General features: G+C 40.4%; 1 protein-coding gene across 8 annotated transcripts in view; it reads right to left on the bottom strand.

The window, feature by feature from the left end:
* CACNB2 (calcium voltage-gated channel auxiliary subunit beta 2) overlaps window positions 1-18,640 on the bottom strand; it is a 416,172-nt gene that overhangs the window by 46,837 nt on the left and 350,695 nt on the right. For all 8 annotated transcript variants that reach the window (XM_068562066.1, XM_068562101.1, XM_068562091.1 and 5 more), the window contains 2 exons: window positions 3,647-3,769; window positions 1,968-2,104 (listed from right to left, as the gene is read on the bottom strand). In XM_068562066.1, the coding sequence (XP_068418167.1) occupies window positions 1,968-2,104; window positions 3,647-3,769 (260 nt within the window). The remainder of the gene's footprint in view (window positions 1-1,967; window positions 2,105-3,646; window positions 3,770-18,640) is intronic.

Raw genomic sequence — 18,640 nt, 5'->3', positions numbered from 1 at the left:
CAAATTTGCCCTTCATGTCTAATTCTATAAAAATGCTATGTTCTTGAGCTGTGCTCCAATTCTACTGCCTTTGATTTCTGCTGATTTTTTATAATTTACACATCTGAGTTTTATAATACTGCTGAATTCTAGTTATGCCCTCAAAACATAAGTGTATTTAAAATGTTCGGAGACAAATGTAAAAACCTCTGAAAACAAGAAGAAGTATTTTCCCCTATGTAGGCAAAAGCTTAGGTTAAAGAGACAGGACAAAATAAAATCCAGAAAATCAAAGGAAAATGAATATGGTTATAGGAAAGGTAAACGAATTCCTTAGAACAGGTATGAGGTGTTACACTACGCAAATACAGATAATTTATAGTTCTTTAAGGAAAAAATGCAATAGCAAAACAATACGGCTAATACAGTAAATAATAACAGATGGCAATAATAATAACGATTTGTTCTGTGCTTGCTTGGTCAGGCCCTGGTTGCACGATTTCACAGCACAAAGGCCTCTGAGGTCAAGCTACAGACAGATTGATTTTGTTTACATCCTGATTCTACCTTACTTGCTGTGCAGCCTTGGCCAAGTTCCCTAAATTCTCTTAGCCTGTTTCCTCATCTGCGAAGAGGAGGCCCAAATACCTGCCATTCCTGTAGGTTCTTATAAAGCTGAGCTGATCGCTAACGGCTAGACCAGGGATTCCCCAGCTGGGAGGCAAAGGAAACCCTGCCTTCTTAACAATTTGGCAAAAATGTCTCCCATCCTACTCCTTGAGAAGTAGTTTTCCTTTCTCAGTTTGTATATGAAGAAGCACAGAAAGATTTTATTAACTAGTATTAAGAAACCACTATCAATACAGAGAATAGAAAAAGATACAATAAAGCCAATACAAGACTAGAAATCAAATAAAGGGTATCAGATCTACAACGTCCTACAAGAAAAATGCCCAAGCTTTGTATATCTACACGCATCTACTTTTATATGACTAAATGCATTCACAATCTGAGGGTCCTCAATAACCCAGGGATTAATACAAGTCAAATATGGGCTAGAGGTCTTGAAAAAGGGAAGAATCCATCTGAACTAAAAGAGCCTGAGAGTTATAAAATACTAGTGAATGAAGATGGGTGTTCCAAACCACAAAGCATCTTCTATTTGACTTGTTTGTGGGCACTTGGAAAAGTTCTTGCTAACACTGATATATGGTCATTGACAAAGGATTTTGCATTACTGTGGAAAAAAATAAAATGTAACCTTCAGAAAACAGAAGGCTAGCTACTCACATTAAAGAAAAGACTTGCCAGTAACACATCCTTTCACAGGGAAAAGCAAACCATGTTCTTGGACTTGTCTGCAGGGGGCTCAATTTAAAATTCACTCCATATTTGAGGAGCCCTTCTAATTATTCTAGTGAGGGGCACACAGCCTCAAGAATCCCAGGAAAAAAATCATTTGGCCCCAGCCTATTACATAACTCGTCTAATTGCTATCTGCAATGACAATTTACTAAGTTTCCCTTTAAGTGTTGAGCAGTGGGTAGTACTGAAAATTGAGTTTCTTAAGTGAAAATGAAATTAAAAGACCACGAGAGCTGCTCTTTGCTGAAATCTGAGATGGTCATTTCTGAAACGTCTTTCGGCCATGCCAGGCAGCTGTGGACATTGGGATTAGTCACCAGGATTGCTCGATGCCAGAGTATTTTCAGCAAAAGATTAAACTTCAGAATTTCCTCTGCACTGAAGCCTGAATTTAATACTCTATGACCTTAGCTCTTTTCATTCATGATAATACTTAATTTGACTCTCTCCAGAAGGGGATGAAAATGAGAGGCTGGATGAAGTTTTTTAAATGCAGGATTTGTGATGCTCTCACCAGTCTGCTTTTTAACACATAATAAAGATTGTAGAATACAGCAACTGACAGTACACGAATGATAGTACAGTCTGAACTCTGACATAAACACTTGATATTTTTCTCCTACCTGGAGTAGAATTTCCCTTGCTTGGCTCTCTGTTCATGCTGTAGCCTCATATTTTCTAGCTTGACTGGGCTTGGAATGAATCCGATTTCACAGCCTTCTTTAACCAATCGCCCTATCCACCAGTCATTGTTAAATTTCTAAACGGAAAATCAAAATTGTTAAAATCAGTGCACAGAAGTTAAACAAATCTTCACATCCTTTTTCTTCCCCATTAACCATTTTCACTGGAGATAAGTATTATGGCAATTACAATTTATAATGACCACAGTCCGGCGTTCACAAATGACTTCTCCACTTATGTGGATGTTGGCAATTTCTCTCTTGTGCCTGGAATACCTATCCTAAATCTTTAGGATACGGTTTGATGTCCCTCGGCTGAATAGTATTTTTCAAGCCTGTTCTCGAACATTTCAAAGAAGAATATCCACTCTGTTTTTCTTTTCCTTCTTCTCTAAGCATCAGCCCTTGGGGATGAGAGCCTGGATTCATCTAACTTCCTGTTGTAAAGTGAGATTCTAGGCATGCCATACTTCAGAAATTTTTTTCTGTCTTCCCTTCCTGGCCAAATAGAAATAACAGCTCTTTTGAAAAGTTAAAGAAATGGCAGGCTCTACATTCTCTTGTCTCTTTTCATTGGCGGTTATCACCTCTTGCTTACAGCCTTTAGTGCCTGAGCAGTTAAACCGACATATGCTCCATCCTATATATGATAGTTTGCCCCTGCTAATCCCAAACTCCCATTCCTTCCCTCCCTTACTCCCTCTCCAAGAATATTACAAAGAATATATATATGTGTATAATGGAATCACTTTGCTGTACGGAAGAAATTAACACAACATTGTAAATCAATTATACTTCAATAAAATTTTTTAAAAAATCCTTAGAACCGTAAAAAATTTTTTTACAAATGTTCCCTAGGAGAGACTGTCCCCCAGATGGAAGAGCCCCAATTGTAAATTCCTGCAGGTTCAAGAAAACCTCATACTCACACACCTAGAACATCATGTAAGGGGAATTTCTGGCCATTTCATACAGTGTTCTGCAAAGCAGGCATTTGATAAATGTTGACTCAAAATAAACCTTAATTAAGAGTGAATTTTTCCAATTTACAGATTGAGTCATTGTTAACAAAAAGTGGAGGCTTTTGGCATGGTGGAAAAGGGATGTTCCTGATATCTGTTTCTTGCCTTGTTGGCTCTGATTGCATCCATTTCCCCTTCCCCTGCAGAAATTTACCACCAAAGAAGGAGAATGGGCAAAAGTGGCCTGAGTTTAGACCCTGCTGGCAGAGAGGAGAGATCATGAATGCTAGATACTATTATTAAACCCTCCCCAGATGGTTAAACTTGGGACACGAGGGGAAAATGACACACGGTCAAGGTTAAACATTAACACAAAAAGTACAGGTTAAGTATAAAAAAAGGATCGTCTACTGCAGTGGTTCTCAATTTCTGGGTCACAGAGCCCAGGGGAGCCTTGAGGTTATTCCAAGAGGCCTGTGACTTTTTCTTCTTTAAAAAGGTTATATTTATATTAGAAAAGCTTGAGAGGCACTGATTTCATGTGTATGTTATCCAACCGCAGCTACACGCCATGCTATTTCACAGCAATGAGAAGTAAGAAATGATGCTTCAAGGTAAAAAATTCATGTGGACAGAAATTCCAATTATTCTCCTTACTTCCTTAACATGCAGAAAATCTTTTGCTTCGAATGAGATGGCCATGCCTGGCACCGGGATGTCGTCTTCATGGGCTGCACTGTAGCTGACGTTTGTCCGGACTGCAAATGCAACGGGCTTTGTCTAAAATGGGAAAAGGGAGAAAAAAATTAAAAAAAAGAAAAAACAGTGTTCCCTCTCTTTTCCCCTCAAAGTACAAACATACACTGAATAACTGTTGTCACTTTTGTTGCTTTTCCCAACTTTGGTTCTTTATCACAAAACAGCTTATTAGTATTTACAAACCTTCGAGCGCTCAGCTATATATACTACCCATTTCCGAAATAGAAAAAGGCCGCTGTGCTCTTTGAAAGCATTACAAGTAATGAAGGTGAAGATGAACTACTGAAATATGAGTTTACAACATAATAGCTTGTAGCAAATGGAAATCAGGAAAAATACACAGGATTGAAATGCCCAATTCTTGTGTTTCAGTGAAAAAGACTTAGCCACTGCCATCTCCACCCCAAACATGTACTTTAATTAATAATAAATGGCATAATTCCAAAAAGTACAATGTTTTGGATGAAGAAAGAACCACGGAATATATCTTATGACTACAAACTCTATATTCATGGCTGCCGGGCATCATGAAAGCAATGACCTTTTATTCTATTATTTTTCCTCCTTGAGTTCACTCAGCCACTAAAGATGATAACATTCATTAAGCTATCCTTCATTATTTGATGCTTTGCAAATATACAGATACATATTTGTCCTCTATCTAGGCAACACCTGTTTAATCACAAGGTGAAAAAACAGGCAAACTCAGAAACGGTGAAAAGAGGTATTGCTCTAACTGGCACTGTGTTTCTTTCGCATTGTGGGCAAGTGGATTTCTTCTGAGCAGGTTCTTCCTATTCAAAGAGCTCTTCATCGGGACTGCTCACGAAGGACAAGAGGGAATTAGAACAGAAAGAGCCCATCTTCACTTCGGAATCTTCAGAATTAATCCATTCTAGCTGACTACTGTCTGGGTTGAGGACTGAGCTCATAAGAGCCACGGAGTTACTCAGATCCATGCACACTATGCAGAGTGGGAAAGCAGGACCAGGTTCTAGACATGGGCACAGTAGACAGGAAGTGGACTGAAGACATGAAATGCAATTCTTGGCATCCCTTACGATTTTTTATTAAAAATATAAGAGGGGCTGCTCCTCATATGGAAATACAAAACTTAAAAAAATAGAAATAGGGCTTCCCTGGTGGCGCAGTGGTTGAGAATCTGCCTGCCAATACAGGGGACACGGGTTCGAGCCCTGGTCTGGGAAGACCCCACATGCCGCAGAGCGACTGGGCCCGTGAGCCACAATTGCTGAGCCCGCGCGTCTGGAGCCTGTGCTCCACGACAAGAGAGGCCACGATAGTGAGAGGCCCGTGCACCGCGATGAAGAGTGGCCCCCACTTGCCACAACTAGAGAAAGCCCTCACACAGAAACGAAGACCCAACACAGCCATAAATAAATAAATAAAATTAAAAAAAAAAACTTAAAAAAAAAAAGTGGGGGCTTCCCTGGTGGTGCAGTGGTTAGGAATCCGCCTGCCACTGCAGGGGACGCGGGTTCGAGCCCTGGTCCGGGAAGATCCCACATGCCGCGGAGCAACTAAGCCCATGCGCCACAACTACTGAGCCTGCGCCGTAGAGCCCGTGAACCACAACTACTGAAGCCCTCACGCCTAGAGCCCGTGCTCTGCAACAAAGAGAAGCCACTGCAACGAGAAGCCCTCGCACCGCAACAAAGAATAGCCCCTGCTCACCGCAGCTAAAGAAAGCCCACACGCAGCAACGAAGACCCAATGCAGCCAAAAACAAAGAAATAAATTTATATATAAAAAAAAAAGTGGATGACATTAAAAAAAAAAAATAGAAATAAAAGTTGCCTATAGTTCTACCACTGAAACACAATTCTTGATAGTGTGATAGTATTTCCATATTTTCCTGAAATTAAAAAAATTTTTTTGATTCCCATAGCTATAATCTTAATATTTTACCCAATTCTTACCCGATTTTTACCCAATTCTTAACATAGTAGTTTTTCAGGTGATACACTTTTTTATTTTTTTTAATTTTTAAATTTTTATTTATTTTTTTTAGGGCATCATTCTCTATTTTAAACAAAAATAACTGAGGGCATATTTTGAAGAGAGGGCTGAGCCACTTATCACGCATCTGGTTTTAACAGATGATAGACTTAAAAAAATCTACCATTTAGAAAATTACCTCAACCATTCAAAACTTTTTTTTGACATCTGGGTTTAAAATTTTTTTCACTATGATAAATATTCTGCTTTGAAAAATCTCTGTATGAAAAGCCTCTTTCTATTTAGAATTCTTTCCTTGGGACACATTCCCAGAGGTAGCATGAGCAAGCCATGGGTTATCAAGACCTTTTAAAATTCTGTTCCAAACTACTGTCCAGATGGGCTGTGCCATTTTAAACTGCAAGCAGCAGTATATGTTGGTGCCTTTCTCCATAAGATGCAGTCTTAATCAGACTCAGTTTTACTACTAGAAATAGCATTTTCTTGAGTATATTGATCCATTATTCAAGAGAGTTTCTGATCCCAAAAATATAAATCCAAGATTTTTTTCTATGACATGATCTCTCGTCTCTCTCAGGGACCTTTTAAAAAATTTTAAAAAGATACAGAGCTTAAGTGTAGCCTATATATATATATATATATATATATATATATATATATATTTTTTTTTTTTTTTAACCACTGGAAGACATAAATTTTAAATGTACATCTCTACAGAGGATCCCATGAAAATCTCTTGTCTTTTATCCAAAGACCAACTTTTCAGACTCTTCAGGAGTAGGAAGAGGGAACACTGAGAAAAAAAAAATAAAGGGGTGGTAAAGGTTAGCCTATAATAAGCGGGGCCACAGACAATGATTTTATGTTCTTAGATTAAGACTTCAATTCAGAATGTGGAATTCCCTTCTTGGCTCACCTCCTATCATCAACCATGCTCCCCTTAGACAAGGAGCTTCATACAGGAATCAGCTTTACAGAGCATACGGGTAGGAGAGAAGAAAGCAGAACCCCGTCCCTCAATGTCTTTACTTCAGGAACTATATTTCTAACTTAGAATGGAGAATAGACAGAGTGGAGAGAAGATAAGAAGGCTTATCAGCTTGAGAGAAAGAGGCAGGATGCTGACCAAAGGGGATCAATCGACGACGTCATTTTTGATTCACTGAACTCACTTCAGCTCCATCTAGCTTAAGCAGCACATCTATGATATGGAAGATATTATCTACATCAATTCCACTCATGTGGCTTCAAGAACAGAGGGTTTTAGATGAACCTGGGTTTGAATGTTGATTCATTTACAGGGAGCGTGGTCTGAACAGATTCCTTTAATCTCACGGAGCGTGTTTCCAAGGCTAGGCTACTGATTGGTACATAGAGTGAGCTCAGCACATGAGCATTTTCTCTAGACTAAAAGAACGACCATACGTACATGAATGTTTCCCAATAGTCACTCATCTATTAAGGCTCAGAACCAGTGGTTTCCCCTGTGCTCTGCACTGCAACACACCTCACACCAAACTAGTTAACACAGGTTAATGCCTGCCACGGGATGCACGCTAAACCACTCATATTCAAGATATAGCCAAGAATTCTCTCCAGCATGGACTCTTCAGTTAACACAGGTTAATGCCTGCCACGGGATGCATGCTAAACCACTCTCATATTCAAGATATAGCCAAGAATTCTCTCCAGCATGGACTCTTTAGTTAACACAGGTTAATGCCTGCCACGGGATGCATGCTAAACCACTCTCATATTCAAGATATAGCCAAGAATTCTCTCCAGCATGGACCCTTTCACATTCTCTCAGGTATGAGAAACGGTATGGTTTCCCATATTCATGCTGCGTATAGGACCCTCTCTGCTTGCTGTGTCCGATCTGTCTAGTTCTGATTTTCTTTGCTAGCCCTTAGACACAGAGGCTTCTTTTTCTTTGAAAGCAACCTGAAGTCCCAAGGGAACATCCCTTACAGACTCTTTGAATTTTTAAGCCCATGAAACTATTTTTCATCAAACGTATCCTGATTTAAGTTGACATCTGCATTTTTGGCCGACTCAGTATATGCTCAAGGTCTTCATAGGACTTTCTCCTGCCGTCATTCAGGGCTCTCCCCCCACTGGCTGCCCCTCACTGGCTCACTTTCGGTCCGGAAGCCTGCCGTACTGTTTTGGTTTTCCAGTATCACTTCTCTCATCAGGGCCCTGGGACCACTTCCCTCTCATGTCGTCCATCCTAACAATTGGTGACTCTCATGGATGCTCGGGGCATTTATTTTTTGAGGCCAGTGGCCATTTACTCTCTTTTTTTGCTCCCTTATTAAGATAAAGCAAAGTCCTGAGACGCAAGAACAAATAAGAGCCCAGAAACCTTGGGTCCTTACAGAGGCCTCATGAGAACACCAGGTCAGAGTGGACCGTGGTGACTGACCAGAGCTCTAACACGTGCTGGGACCCAGAAGGTGTTCTGGGCACTGAGGGAAGCGAAGTTGGTCCAGACCCCAGGACTGAAAGTAACCGCGAGCCCCAAGCAGCGGGTCCTGCCCCAGGTCATAGGTCCCCCTGCTTCGAGGGGTCCTTTGTCCACCCTCTAAAACTCCAGGGCTTCCCAGGTTTGTCTGAAAGGCTTGATCATGGCTGGAGGGGAAGAAAGGCAGAAAACCTAAATATAAAGATGGCTCTCAGCCCTAGGCAGGGTCCCATCAGGACTGACTATTGTGAATGGTACTTAAATCCAAATTCAGATTCAGATTTAGATTCATCCGACTCTACAGAATCATTAGGATACCGAGGAGAAAATATGGCCCCCTTAATTCCACTGTCTTTCTTTTCAGTCGATCCCCTTCATATCCTGGGAACTTTATTCTCAGGCCAGTGCCCTAGTCGGAGTCTATTTTGCTCTCTCCTTCTACCTGGGTTCCTGGCTAACTTGTCTTGTAGCTGTGGAGGACCGGATACGTGATGGAGAGGCACACAATTCTATCAGCCTTTGCTTCTCCCTCTCCTGTGCCAACGAAAAAGGGAACAGATTGGTTCTCTGCCTTTTCTGGTACCTCCCATCCAGTATACGTTACGTAGCCTCAGGGTGGTTGGTAAACCACCTACCTGTACCTGGTAGTCTACCTTTTGACACAGAATTAAACGTTCACTGCCACTTAGCTTGTAGACTAAAGTGCCAATAAATACCAACTTACAGAAGAGGAGCATCTCGTTATCCGGACAGTAATGCAAAAGTGCTTTAAAAACTCTAAGGCTGTGTCATTTCACCCTGGTGTCTGCAGTCTGTTTTCAAATAACATTTCAGAAGAAGGCAATGAGTGAGTGACACAGGTGTAAAGATGTCCTTACTCTCCTCTTCCAGGTCCTTCTTTGTCTTTGACATGGCACGACTTACGATGAAATGATAAAAGCTACTACTTTGGATGTCTGCGAAGTGCCGTGCTGTGTATTATGCACAGATTTTTGCATTTAATTTAATCCCGGCAACAACCATTCCTCCCAGATGAGGAAACTGAGTTTCAGAAAAACTTCTCCAGGGCCACAAGCAATGGAGGTGATCTTCAAATCCAACTATCTCATCTGAAAGCCTGAGTTCCTTCTGCAGTCCTCGCCTGCTTTTCATTCAAAGGGCTACATGGATGGCAATTTTTGAGCATTTAGATGTCTGTGTGAAATTTGTGAATGCTGGAAAGTAATAATTTACAGAATGCTACAAATTGTTTGGTACCAAAAAAAGGGAAAAATGTAGGCCTAAGTCTGCCTTGTAGCCTAATTTAGTCCATTTTTTAAAATGTAAAACATTCAACGAGCAGTGTCACATGTTAGAACTCCAGGCATTCATTATAAAGGCCATGTATTGCTGTATCTTTGCCCTTCAATCAGTTTGTGGTCCAGTAAACAATATCAAATCATGATTTTTATTTATTTAGATGTGACTTTTCTTTTTTCACGTCTCTTCTTCACAATACGTAAAGCTCTCTTTCATTCAAAGAGGACTGAGATAGTAAAATACACGTGGTTTCATAGTTTCTAAAAGTGCCACCAAGGACGCTGCACTGGGAGAATTAAAGCCCTCGGCTACTACAGTCCTAAAAAGGTAAGAAAAAGTCACTCCAAGTTCCTTACGGTGAAATGTTTCGTGGGCTAACTTTAAGGATTTTTAAGTAGCCTGAGAGTTATTTTGGGAACATTCCAAGTTGGCTTAGTCAGTTTATGACTCTTGGTTTATGGTTCTCAGGATGGACTTCGTTTGATGGACGACTGCACTTAGTTACAAATACAGCAGGAGGCTGCCGAGGATGCAAACCCCCTGCTTTCCTCATCTCCCTCCTCCTTCCGACTCCAGCACCAATATATTCTGGCCCAGCAATGTCCACTGAACCCTCCCAAACTTTCCTGATGTTTCTGCTCTGACTCAGGCCCTCTAGCCCCCATTCTGACTCTCACCATGCTGCCACTTGCTCTACTCTGCCTAGAGAGCGACATCTGAGCCAGTCATTAACAGACGTGCAGGGGAGCCCATCTGGGAAGTTCGGGGGGGATGCTTGTGGACAGCTCTGGGGCCACATGACTTGCTATTTCTCACAACCCAAAGAAGTTCCATCAGCACCATGGAGGCCTGGCCTATGGAAGCTCATAGGCTCCTGTCAGAGATACGTTTGAAGTTTATAGCAGGAACCATCTTTATTTTCTCACAATCTTCTACAATCACTAGACCTAAGGCTGTCAGAAAACAATAATTGTAAGTAGGAGATAATTAACTTAAGAAGATCTCTTTGGATCCATCAATTCCACTTCTGGGCATACATCCAAAGGAAGCAAAAACACTATGCTAAAGCGATATCTAGACCCCATGTTCACAGCAGTGTCATTTACAATAGTCAAGACAGGGAAACACCCTAAGTGTCCACCAACAGATGAATGGATAAAGAAGATGTGAGATACACACACACACACACACGAATATTATTCAGCCATGAGAAAGAAGGAAATCCTGCCATTTGCAAAAACATGGACGGACTTTGAGAGGATCATGCTAAGTGAAATAAGAGAAAGACGAACACTGTCTGATCTCACTTATATGTGGAATCTCAAAAGCGAAACAAAACAAAACCCCAAAATTTCTGGTCATGAAGTAAGATAAGACAAATTATCACAAATTCATGGCACTCTTGAGTTTTCTTCCTAAACAACGACTTAATGAGTTAAGAGGGAAGCTAATCATCTTAATGGATACAACAAATGTTTACCTTTCATTTATTAAAAATGTGCTAATGAATGATGGAATACTTACTGTTAAAAAGCAAAATGAAATTCACTCAAATAAGAATAAAAATAGAATTCTGATCATGATTAATAGCTACTTGAATTTTCATGCATCGATTTCTTCATTTCTTAATACAGATGCATTTTATTATGCTGAATAGCAAAGTATGTTTTTCCATTTTCATTTGGAGACCATTAATAGCTAATAACATACAAGGAAAATCCATAATTTGTTTTAATGTCTACAATGGATTGTCTTAAATATTAACTACTCCCAACTTATAGTATTTTCTTAAAGAAATGGAAAGAAAAATGTAAAGAATTTAAATGAGCCAGGTTCCTATTATAAGAGACTACAGAAAAGAGAGCTTAAAAATCTAATGAGATTTTGATCCATTTTCTTGTACACAATAATTTCCTATAAAACTTGCTATGCTTTTCTATGATTTTAAATGACTCAAATGGGAGTGTAGCCATTGAGTCTTACAATGGAAATACTCAGACAAAGAGAGGGTGAGGTACTTTCAGGAATAAGATCAGAGCTATCTGCTTTATTTATTACGTATTAATACTTGCCGATCATTGAACTTTTCGAAAATCTTTGCTTAATTTATTATAAAGTATCGAGGGTAGTCTGAGAATTCTTTAATAGTAAACCAAAGGAAACCACAGTGATAAAAAGAATGTAACAACCAATTATGTATCCTGCTAACTGAACACTGAATCAGACTGAATAAGCAAATAATCACAGATTTGTCATAAGATAAAATTTATATAGGCAGTTAACTGATTTGAGAAATTCAAATTTCTTGTCTAGAATGGATTCACTTAATGAATATTTATTAAGTACATGCTTACTATCTCAAGTTCTTATGCTCACACAGTTTAACTTATATTCTAGTAGAGGAGATATCATAAGTAAGATAATTGATAATTTCCAATAATGAATAAAGTAAAACAAAGTTTTGTGAGTACAGAGGAACCACAAGTGAAGGATGGATTGGCAATGTGAAATGGGGTGTTTAGGGAAAGCCTCTTTTGAGTTCTTAATGATCTCTTCATCCATCCATCCATCCATCCATCCATCATTTATGTTTCAGGTACTGTTTTGGACCGTTGGGCTACATCAGTGACCAAAAGAAACTAAAATTCCCTGCCCTCTAAGAGCTTACTTCTAGACGGGAGAGACATATCATAAGTAATAGACATAATAAACAAAGTATCTAACATGTTAGGAGGTGACAAATTCTGTGGAAAAAGAAAAAGAAAAACAAGGTAAGGAAAGCCACAGTGTCAGATGACAGGGCAGGGACAGTTTCACATGGGAGTGGAGGTAGTTTGCCTTGAGGAGGTAACATTTGGACAAAAGCATGAAGAGGTGAGGGAATGCAGGTGCCTGAACTCCGGGCGGAGGGACGAGCCAGTGCAGAGGCCCCAGCGTGGGAGCAGGCCAGACGGGCTGGGAGAGGACAAGGAGGTCAGAATGGCTGAGTGGAGGGGACCAGAGAAAGGAACAAAAGATGAGGTCAGAGCTCTCAGGTGATGCCTGGCTTTGCAGGTCAGAGTCAGGACTTGTGGCTTTTGTTCTAAGTGAGATGAGAACTCACTGGAGGGTTTCCAGCAGAGGAGTGATGGGTCTGACATGTTCAAAGGGCTATGATGGCTGTTGAACTGAAAAGAGGCTTTGGGGACTTTGAAGTGGAAACAGGGGAATCAGCTGGAGATGCTTACAGTGACCCAAGTGGAGAGATGATGGTGGTTAAATCAGGGCGACAGCAATGGAGGTGGAAAAAATAAATGGTCCAATTCTGCATACATTTTCAAAGTAGAGTCAACCAAATTTGCTGATAGATTTGATGAGGGCGTGAAAGAGAGTGAACGACGATGCCAAATGTTCTGGGTCTGAGTGATTAGAAGGTTGATGTACCCATCAAGTGATACGGGGCGGCGGGGGGGGCGGGGGGCGGGGCAGGAAGAGGGCTACAGTGCTCAGAAGGCAAAAATAAAAAATTTTACGTTTCTTTTAAATTGAAGTATGGTTGACTTACGATATAGTAGTTTCAAGCGTACAACACAGTGGTCTAATATTTTTATAGATGACACAAAAATGTTACACGTTTTGAACATGTAAAGTTTGAGATCGTATGAAACATCCAAGTAGAATTTGGAAGAGGGCTCAAGGTCTGAAAGTTTGACAGAAAGATCTGGGCTAAAGCTATAAGGTGTCAGGGACTTTCCTGGCAGTTCAGTGGTTAAGACTGCACTTCCACTGCAGGGGGCACGGGTTCGATCCCTGGTCAGGCAACTAAGATCCCACATGCCACGTGGAGTGGCCAAAGAATAAAAAAATTGAAAAAATATAAAGTAGTAAGTCTTAGGCATGCTGGTGACATTTAGAGGCATGAGTCTGGATGATACTGCAGAGGAGATCAACGTACGTGGTGGCACTCCAACTACAAAAGAGCCTCAAATACAAAAGAGTGGAGAATGACGGCTAAGACCTTGGTTTCCAGGAAGTGTCTCAAGGAGCAGGAAGTGGCCAGCTGTATCAGATACTGCTAATGGGTCAAGTACGATGAGGCCTGACACGTGCCATGTGGATTTCACAACCTAGAGGTCGCTTTTGACAAGAGCCCATTCAGCTGCTTGCTGGGGATGAAAGTCATATTGGAGTTAAAAGAGATTAAAAGGAGAGGAATTGGATATGGTTAAGTATAGACCATTCTTTTAAGGAATTTTGCTATATAGGGAAGGAAGAAATGTGACGGGTGGTAGGAGAAGTGAGTCAAGATTTTTTTCATTTAAAGTAGGGGAAATAGGCTTCCCTGGTGGCGCAGTGGTTAAGAATCCTCCTGCCAATGCAGGGGACACGGGTTCCATCCCTGGTCCAGGAAGATCCCACATGCCGCAGAGCAACTAAGCCCGTGGGCCACAACTACTGAGCCTGAGCTCTAGAGCCCATGAGCCACAACTACTGAGCCCGCGTGCCACAACTACTGAGCCCGTGTGCCGCAACTACTGAAGCCCACATGCCTAGAGCCCATGCTCCGCAACAAGAGAAGCCACCGCAGTGAGAAGCCTGCGCATCATGAAGAGTAGCCCCCACTCGCCACAACTAGAAAAAGCCCGCGCACAGCAATGAAGACCCAACGCAGCCAAAAATAAAATAAATAAAAATAAATTAATTAGAAAAAAGGTAGGAGAAATAACAAAAATCGAAGCTGATGGGAATGAGTAGAGAGGAAAAAAACACGATGGTGTATGAGCCAGTGGATAGAACTGCTAGAGCAACGTTTCCGCTTTGGCAGACGAGACAGTGGGATCCAGTGTTTAAGCAGAGGACGTGGCCTTAGACGGAGGCAAGGAGGCAGCATGAACAAGGGCAGATACCAGCTATGGAGGTGAAGGAATGTCCACATTCCCAGTGGAACAGGAAGGTGGGAGTAAAGACAGGGAAGAAGGTATTAGAGGCTGAGAAGGGAGGAAAGAACTCAAGACAGTCACCCACGAGTGCGGAAGATTAAATGAACAAGGGAAGTATGGTGGGATTGCCCGGCAGTATTAAAGGCCCGCTTGAGAGTCAAGGTCATGGATTTATAGTAAGCTAGCCATGCCACGTGAGAATGTCAGGGCATCATCACAGAGGTAACGGAGTTAAAGCCATCATCCTTCAGCTCTAAAAGATCATGGCCTTCAAACTACCTTTTCCCATCTTGCTTTGATTCTTCCACGGCAATTTCATAGAAATGCCTATTACGCTATATATTCTGATACAAATAGAGTCTATATATTTGGGAGCATTTTAACCTACTTTTCTGATTGATCTCTCAACTAGGTTATAACCCTTTTCAGGTAAATGATTTATACTCCTATTTACTTTTTATGTCAGCCTCCAAGCCTTTACCGCAGTGCTAGGTATACATTAATAACTGTTAAAGGACTCAATTAAGGGATTGATTCCTTTCTGTTAGAGGAATCAATTATCAGGAGCTTATCCAGCACCTGCTCTAGGCAAAGTTCTGTTACCATGGCTCCAGGGCCCATAAAAATCAAATGGCTGAGTTATTACTGTAGTAAGGTTGATCTCATCAGGATTTTGTTTTATATGATTAATATGCATATATGTAAGTGCAAGTGTACATATATATTTATGAAATTGAAACTAGCTATATTAATTAAGAATCAAGCAAAGGAGCAAATATTTAAAACAAAATTTGAAATAGTATCATCCTAAAGGCTACTGAAATGACTTACAATCTCCATATAAGTTAAATTTATGTGTGAAGCAAAAAGATAAGGCATATCTGTTTGTTTGTTTTTTTTTCTTTTTCAGTAGATGATTAAAAAGTAGATAAGCTCTTGCAAAAGTGTTTTGGGGAGTGAATAATGGTAATTTAAAAAATATTATACCGACCCTAAAAAGCTGAATTGAAATACAACATTTATGAATGCTGAAATCAAGGTAGTACTCAAAGTTACAGAATCAACATGCAAGGTGAAGATTAGAATAATAATGACATACAGATCTATCTATCTGTGTAGAAAGAAACATAGCACCCTTTCAATTTGTTTATCAGAGAAATCTTCACTTGGGATCTGAGGTCTTCAACTAAGGTTTATAAAGGATTAATTACCAGTCACCAGGAAAAGCAAGCATCCATGGAAAAATTTATCAAAGGAGAAACCCTATACGAAGAAGAGAGACACTATCTGAGATTTTGGTGCAGCCTGCTATCATTTAGCGTTAGCAGAGCGTTCTCTTTCAGCAAGAGCGTACTGAGTTCATTTCCCCGGTGGAGCTGTCTCTCCCCAGAGCAGTGTCTTCAAAAGGCACTGCAACTCTTCCAGGCCACTGGGAAAGAAACCAATACGGCGAGAACGTGCTTGATTTTATTTATTCTGGGTTATGAATATCTGTCTCCTTGCCTTAGAAGAAAGGTGAAGTCATTTTCAATCAAGTCAGCCTCTTAAGAAGAACAGAACTGTTTATATTTAATTTTACTATTGATTAGTCTTACCAAGCAGGATAACAGTAGTTCTCAGGTTATTTAGGAGCTAATGGTATAATTCAGGGGCAAGCAATTTTTACTTTAGGCGTGTTGTAAAAACAAAACAAAACAAAAAACCCCAAAGCCCAGATGTGTTTTCTTCTTCAGTTGTTGTTATGGACTCAGTGTTTGATTAGAGAAGGTCATAGGGGTGTGGCCTTAATCCAAAGGGATTGGTATCCTTAGAAGAGGAAGAGGAGACACCAGAGACGTCTCTCTGGGCGCACACAGAGGAAAGTCCATGTGAAGATGCAGGGAGAAGGCGGCCACCTACAAGCCAAGGAGAGAGGCCTCACCAGAAACGGACCCTCACCAGAAACAGACTGTGGTCAGAACTGTGAGAGCATCAACTTCTGCTGTTGAAGCCACACAGACTATGGCATTTTGTTATGGCAGCCCGAGTAGACTAAAATAGTTACCTTCACCAAATCAATATGATGGGTCTATATTGCTAATGAAAAACACAGGTTTAATCTATATTATTTTGATATCGAAGTCATTCGCAACCAAAGATTATTTCTTTATCCAAAATTCCTATAAATGTTTCAGAGAAAATTAGGAAAATGTCAAGCCAATAAAACTTCACTCCTTTTTTCTAACATATGTTTACTTACCATCTATTTTGTTTAAAATCCAGCATTGGACACTTCAAAGGACAGGATGCTACAGGATACAGGGTTTCCTTCCTTAAGCCCACTGAGATGCTAGTCAGGGAGCTTGTGTCTACACCAGGCCAAACAACTTCAGCTAAGAGGTGGCTGAGTTCAAACATGCGTGTTTACTCTCTTTGGCTATTGTTTGGCTACATCTTTTGTGCAGCTGCTGCTTCCAAGTCCTGAATAACAACCTCACATTTCCATTCTTTCTCTTTGCTTATCTGTTAGATTTCACACACATAGCTGTCCCATTTCTTAGCTGGTTTTCCCTACTTCATACTAGTTCTATTTTTCTGAAAGTACAAACATTTAAAACACAAAATAAAAAGCGTGGTGATGTAGGACCACCTCAACAGGGACCAAGCACAACATTCTATGAAGCACCTCAGTCCACAACGGACAGCTCAGCAACATCCAGAACCTCAAAATCCAAGTGGTTTTATGTGTCACCATCATGGTTCTGCTCAGTACTTTTGTTCCACGACAAGGATAGGAATGAAAGAGTTAAGAGGAACCAACAGTGGTATCCCTTCCAAACTACTGCATTGCATTTATTTAATTTTTTAACATCTTTATTGGAGTATAATTGCTTTACAATGGTGTGTTAGTTTCTGCTGTATAACAAAGTGAATCAGCTATATGTATACATATATCCACATATCTCCTCCCTCTTGCGTTTCCCTCCCACCCTCCCTATCCCACCCCTCTAGGTGGTCACAAAGCACCGAGCTGATCTCCCTGTGCTATGCAGCTGCTTCCCACTAGCTATCTATTTTACATTTGGTAGTGTATATATGTCCATGCTACTTCCTCACTTCGTCCCAGCTTACCCTTCCCCCTCCCCGTGTCCTCAAGTCCATTCTCTACATCTGCATCTTTATTCATGTCCTGCCCCTAATGCCTTCAGAATCATTTTTTTTTAGATTCCATATATACGTGTTAGCATACAGTATTTTTCTCTTTCTGACTTACTTCACTCTGTAGGACAGACTCTAGGTCCATCCACCTCACTACAAATAACTCAATTTCGTTTCTTTTTATGGCTGAGTAATATTCCATTGTATATATGTGCCACATCTTCTTTATCCATTCACCTGTCAAGGGACACTTAGGTTGCTTCCATGTCCTGGCTATTGTAAACAGAGCTGCAGTGAACACTGTGGTACATGACTTTTTCTGAATTATGGTTTTCTCAGGGTATATGCCCAGTAGTGGAATTGCTGGGTTGTATGGTAGTTCTATTTTTAGTTTTCTAAGGAACCTCCATACTGTTCTCCATAGTGGCTGTATCAATTTACATTCCCACCAACAGTGCAAGAGGGTTCCCTTTTCTCCACACCCTCTCCAGCATTTATTGTTTCTAGATTTTTTGATGATGGCCATTCTGACTGGTGTGAGGTGATACCTCATTGTAGCTTTGATTTGCATTTCTCTAATGATTAGTGATGTTGAGCATTCTTTCATGTGTTTGTTGGCAATCTGTATATCTTCTTTGAAGAAATGTCTATTTAGGTCTTTTGCCCATTTTGGCATTGGGTTGTTTGTTTTTTTGATATTGAGTTATATGAGCTGCTTGTAAATTTTGGAGGTTACTCCTTTGCCAGTTGGTTCATTTGCAAATATTTTCTCCCATTTGGAGGGCTGTGTGTTTGTCTTGTTTATGGTTTCCTTTCGTGTGCAAAAGCTTTTAAGTTTCACTAGGTCCCATTTGTTTATTTTTGTTTTTATTTCCATTTCTCTAGGAGGTGGGTCAAAAATGATCTTGCTGTGATTTATGTCATAGAGTGTTCTCCCTATGTTTTCCTCTAAGAGTTTTATAGTGTCTGGCCTTACATTTAGGTCTTTAATCCATTTTGAGTTTATTTTTGTGTATGGTGTTAGGGAGTGTTCTAATTTCATTCTTTTACATGTAGCTGTCCAGTTTTCCCAGCACCACTTATTGAAGA

Source organism: Eschrichtius robustus, chromosome 1 (genome assembly GCF_028021215.1).
Source record: "Eschrichtius robustus isolate mEscRob2 chromosome 1, mEscRob2.pri, whole genome shotgun sequence".
Taxonomy (NCBI): Eukaryota; Metazoa; Chordata; class Mammalia; order Artiodactyla; family Eschrichtiidae; genus Eschrichtius; species Eschrichtius robustus.
This window is presented reverse-complemented; position numbering and strand designations above follow the sequence as displayed.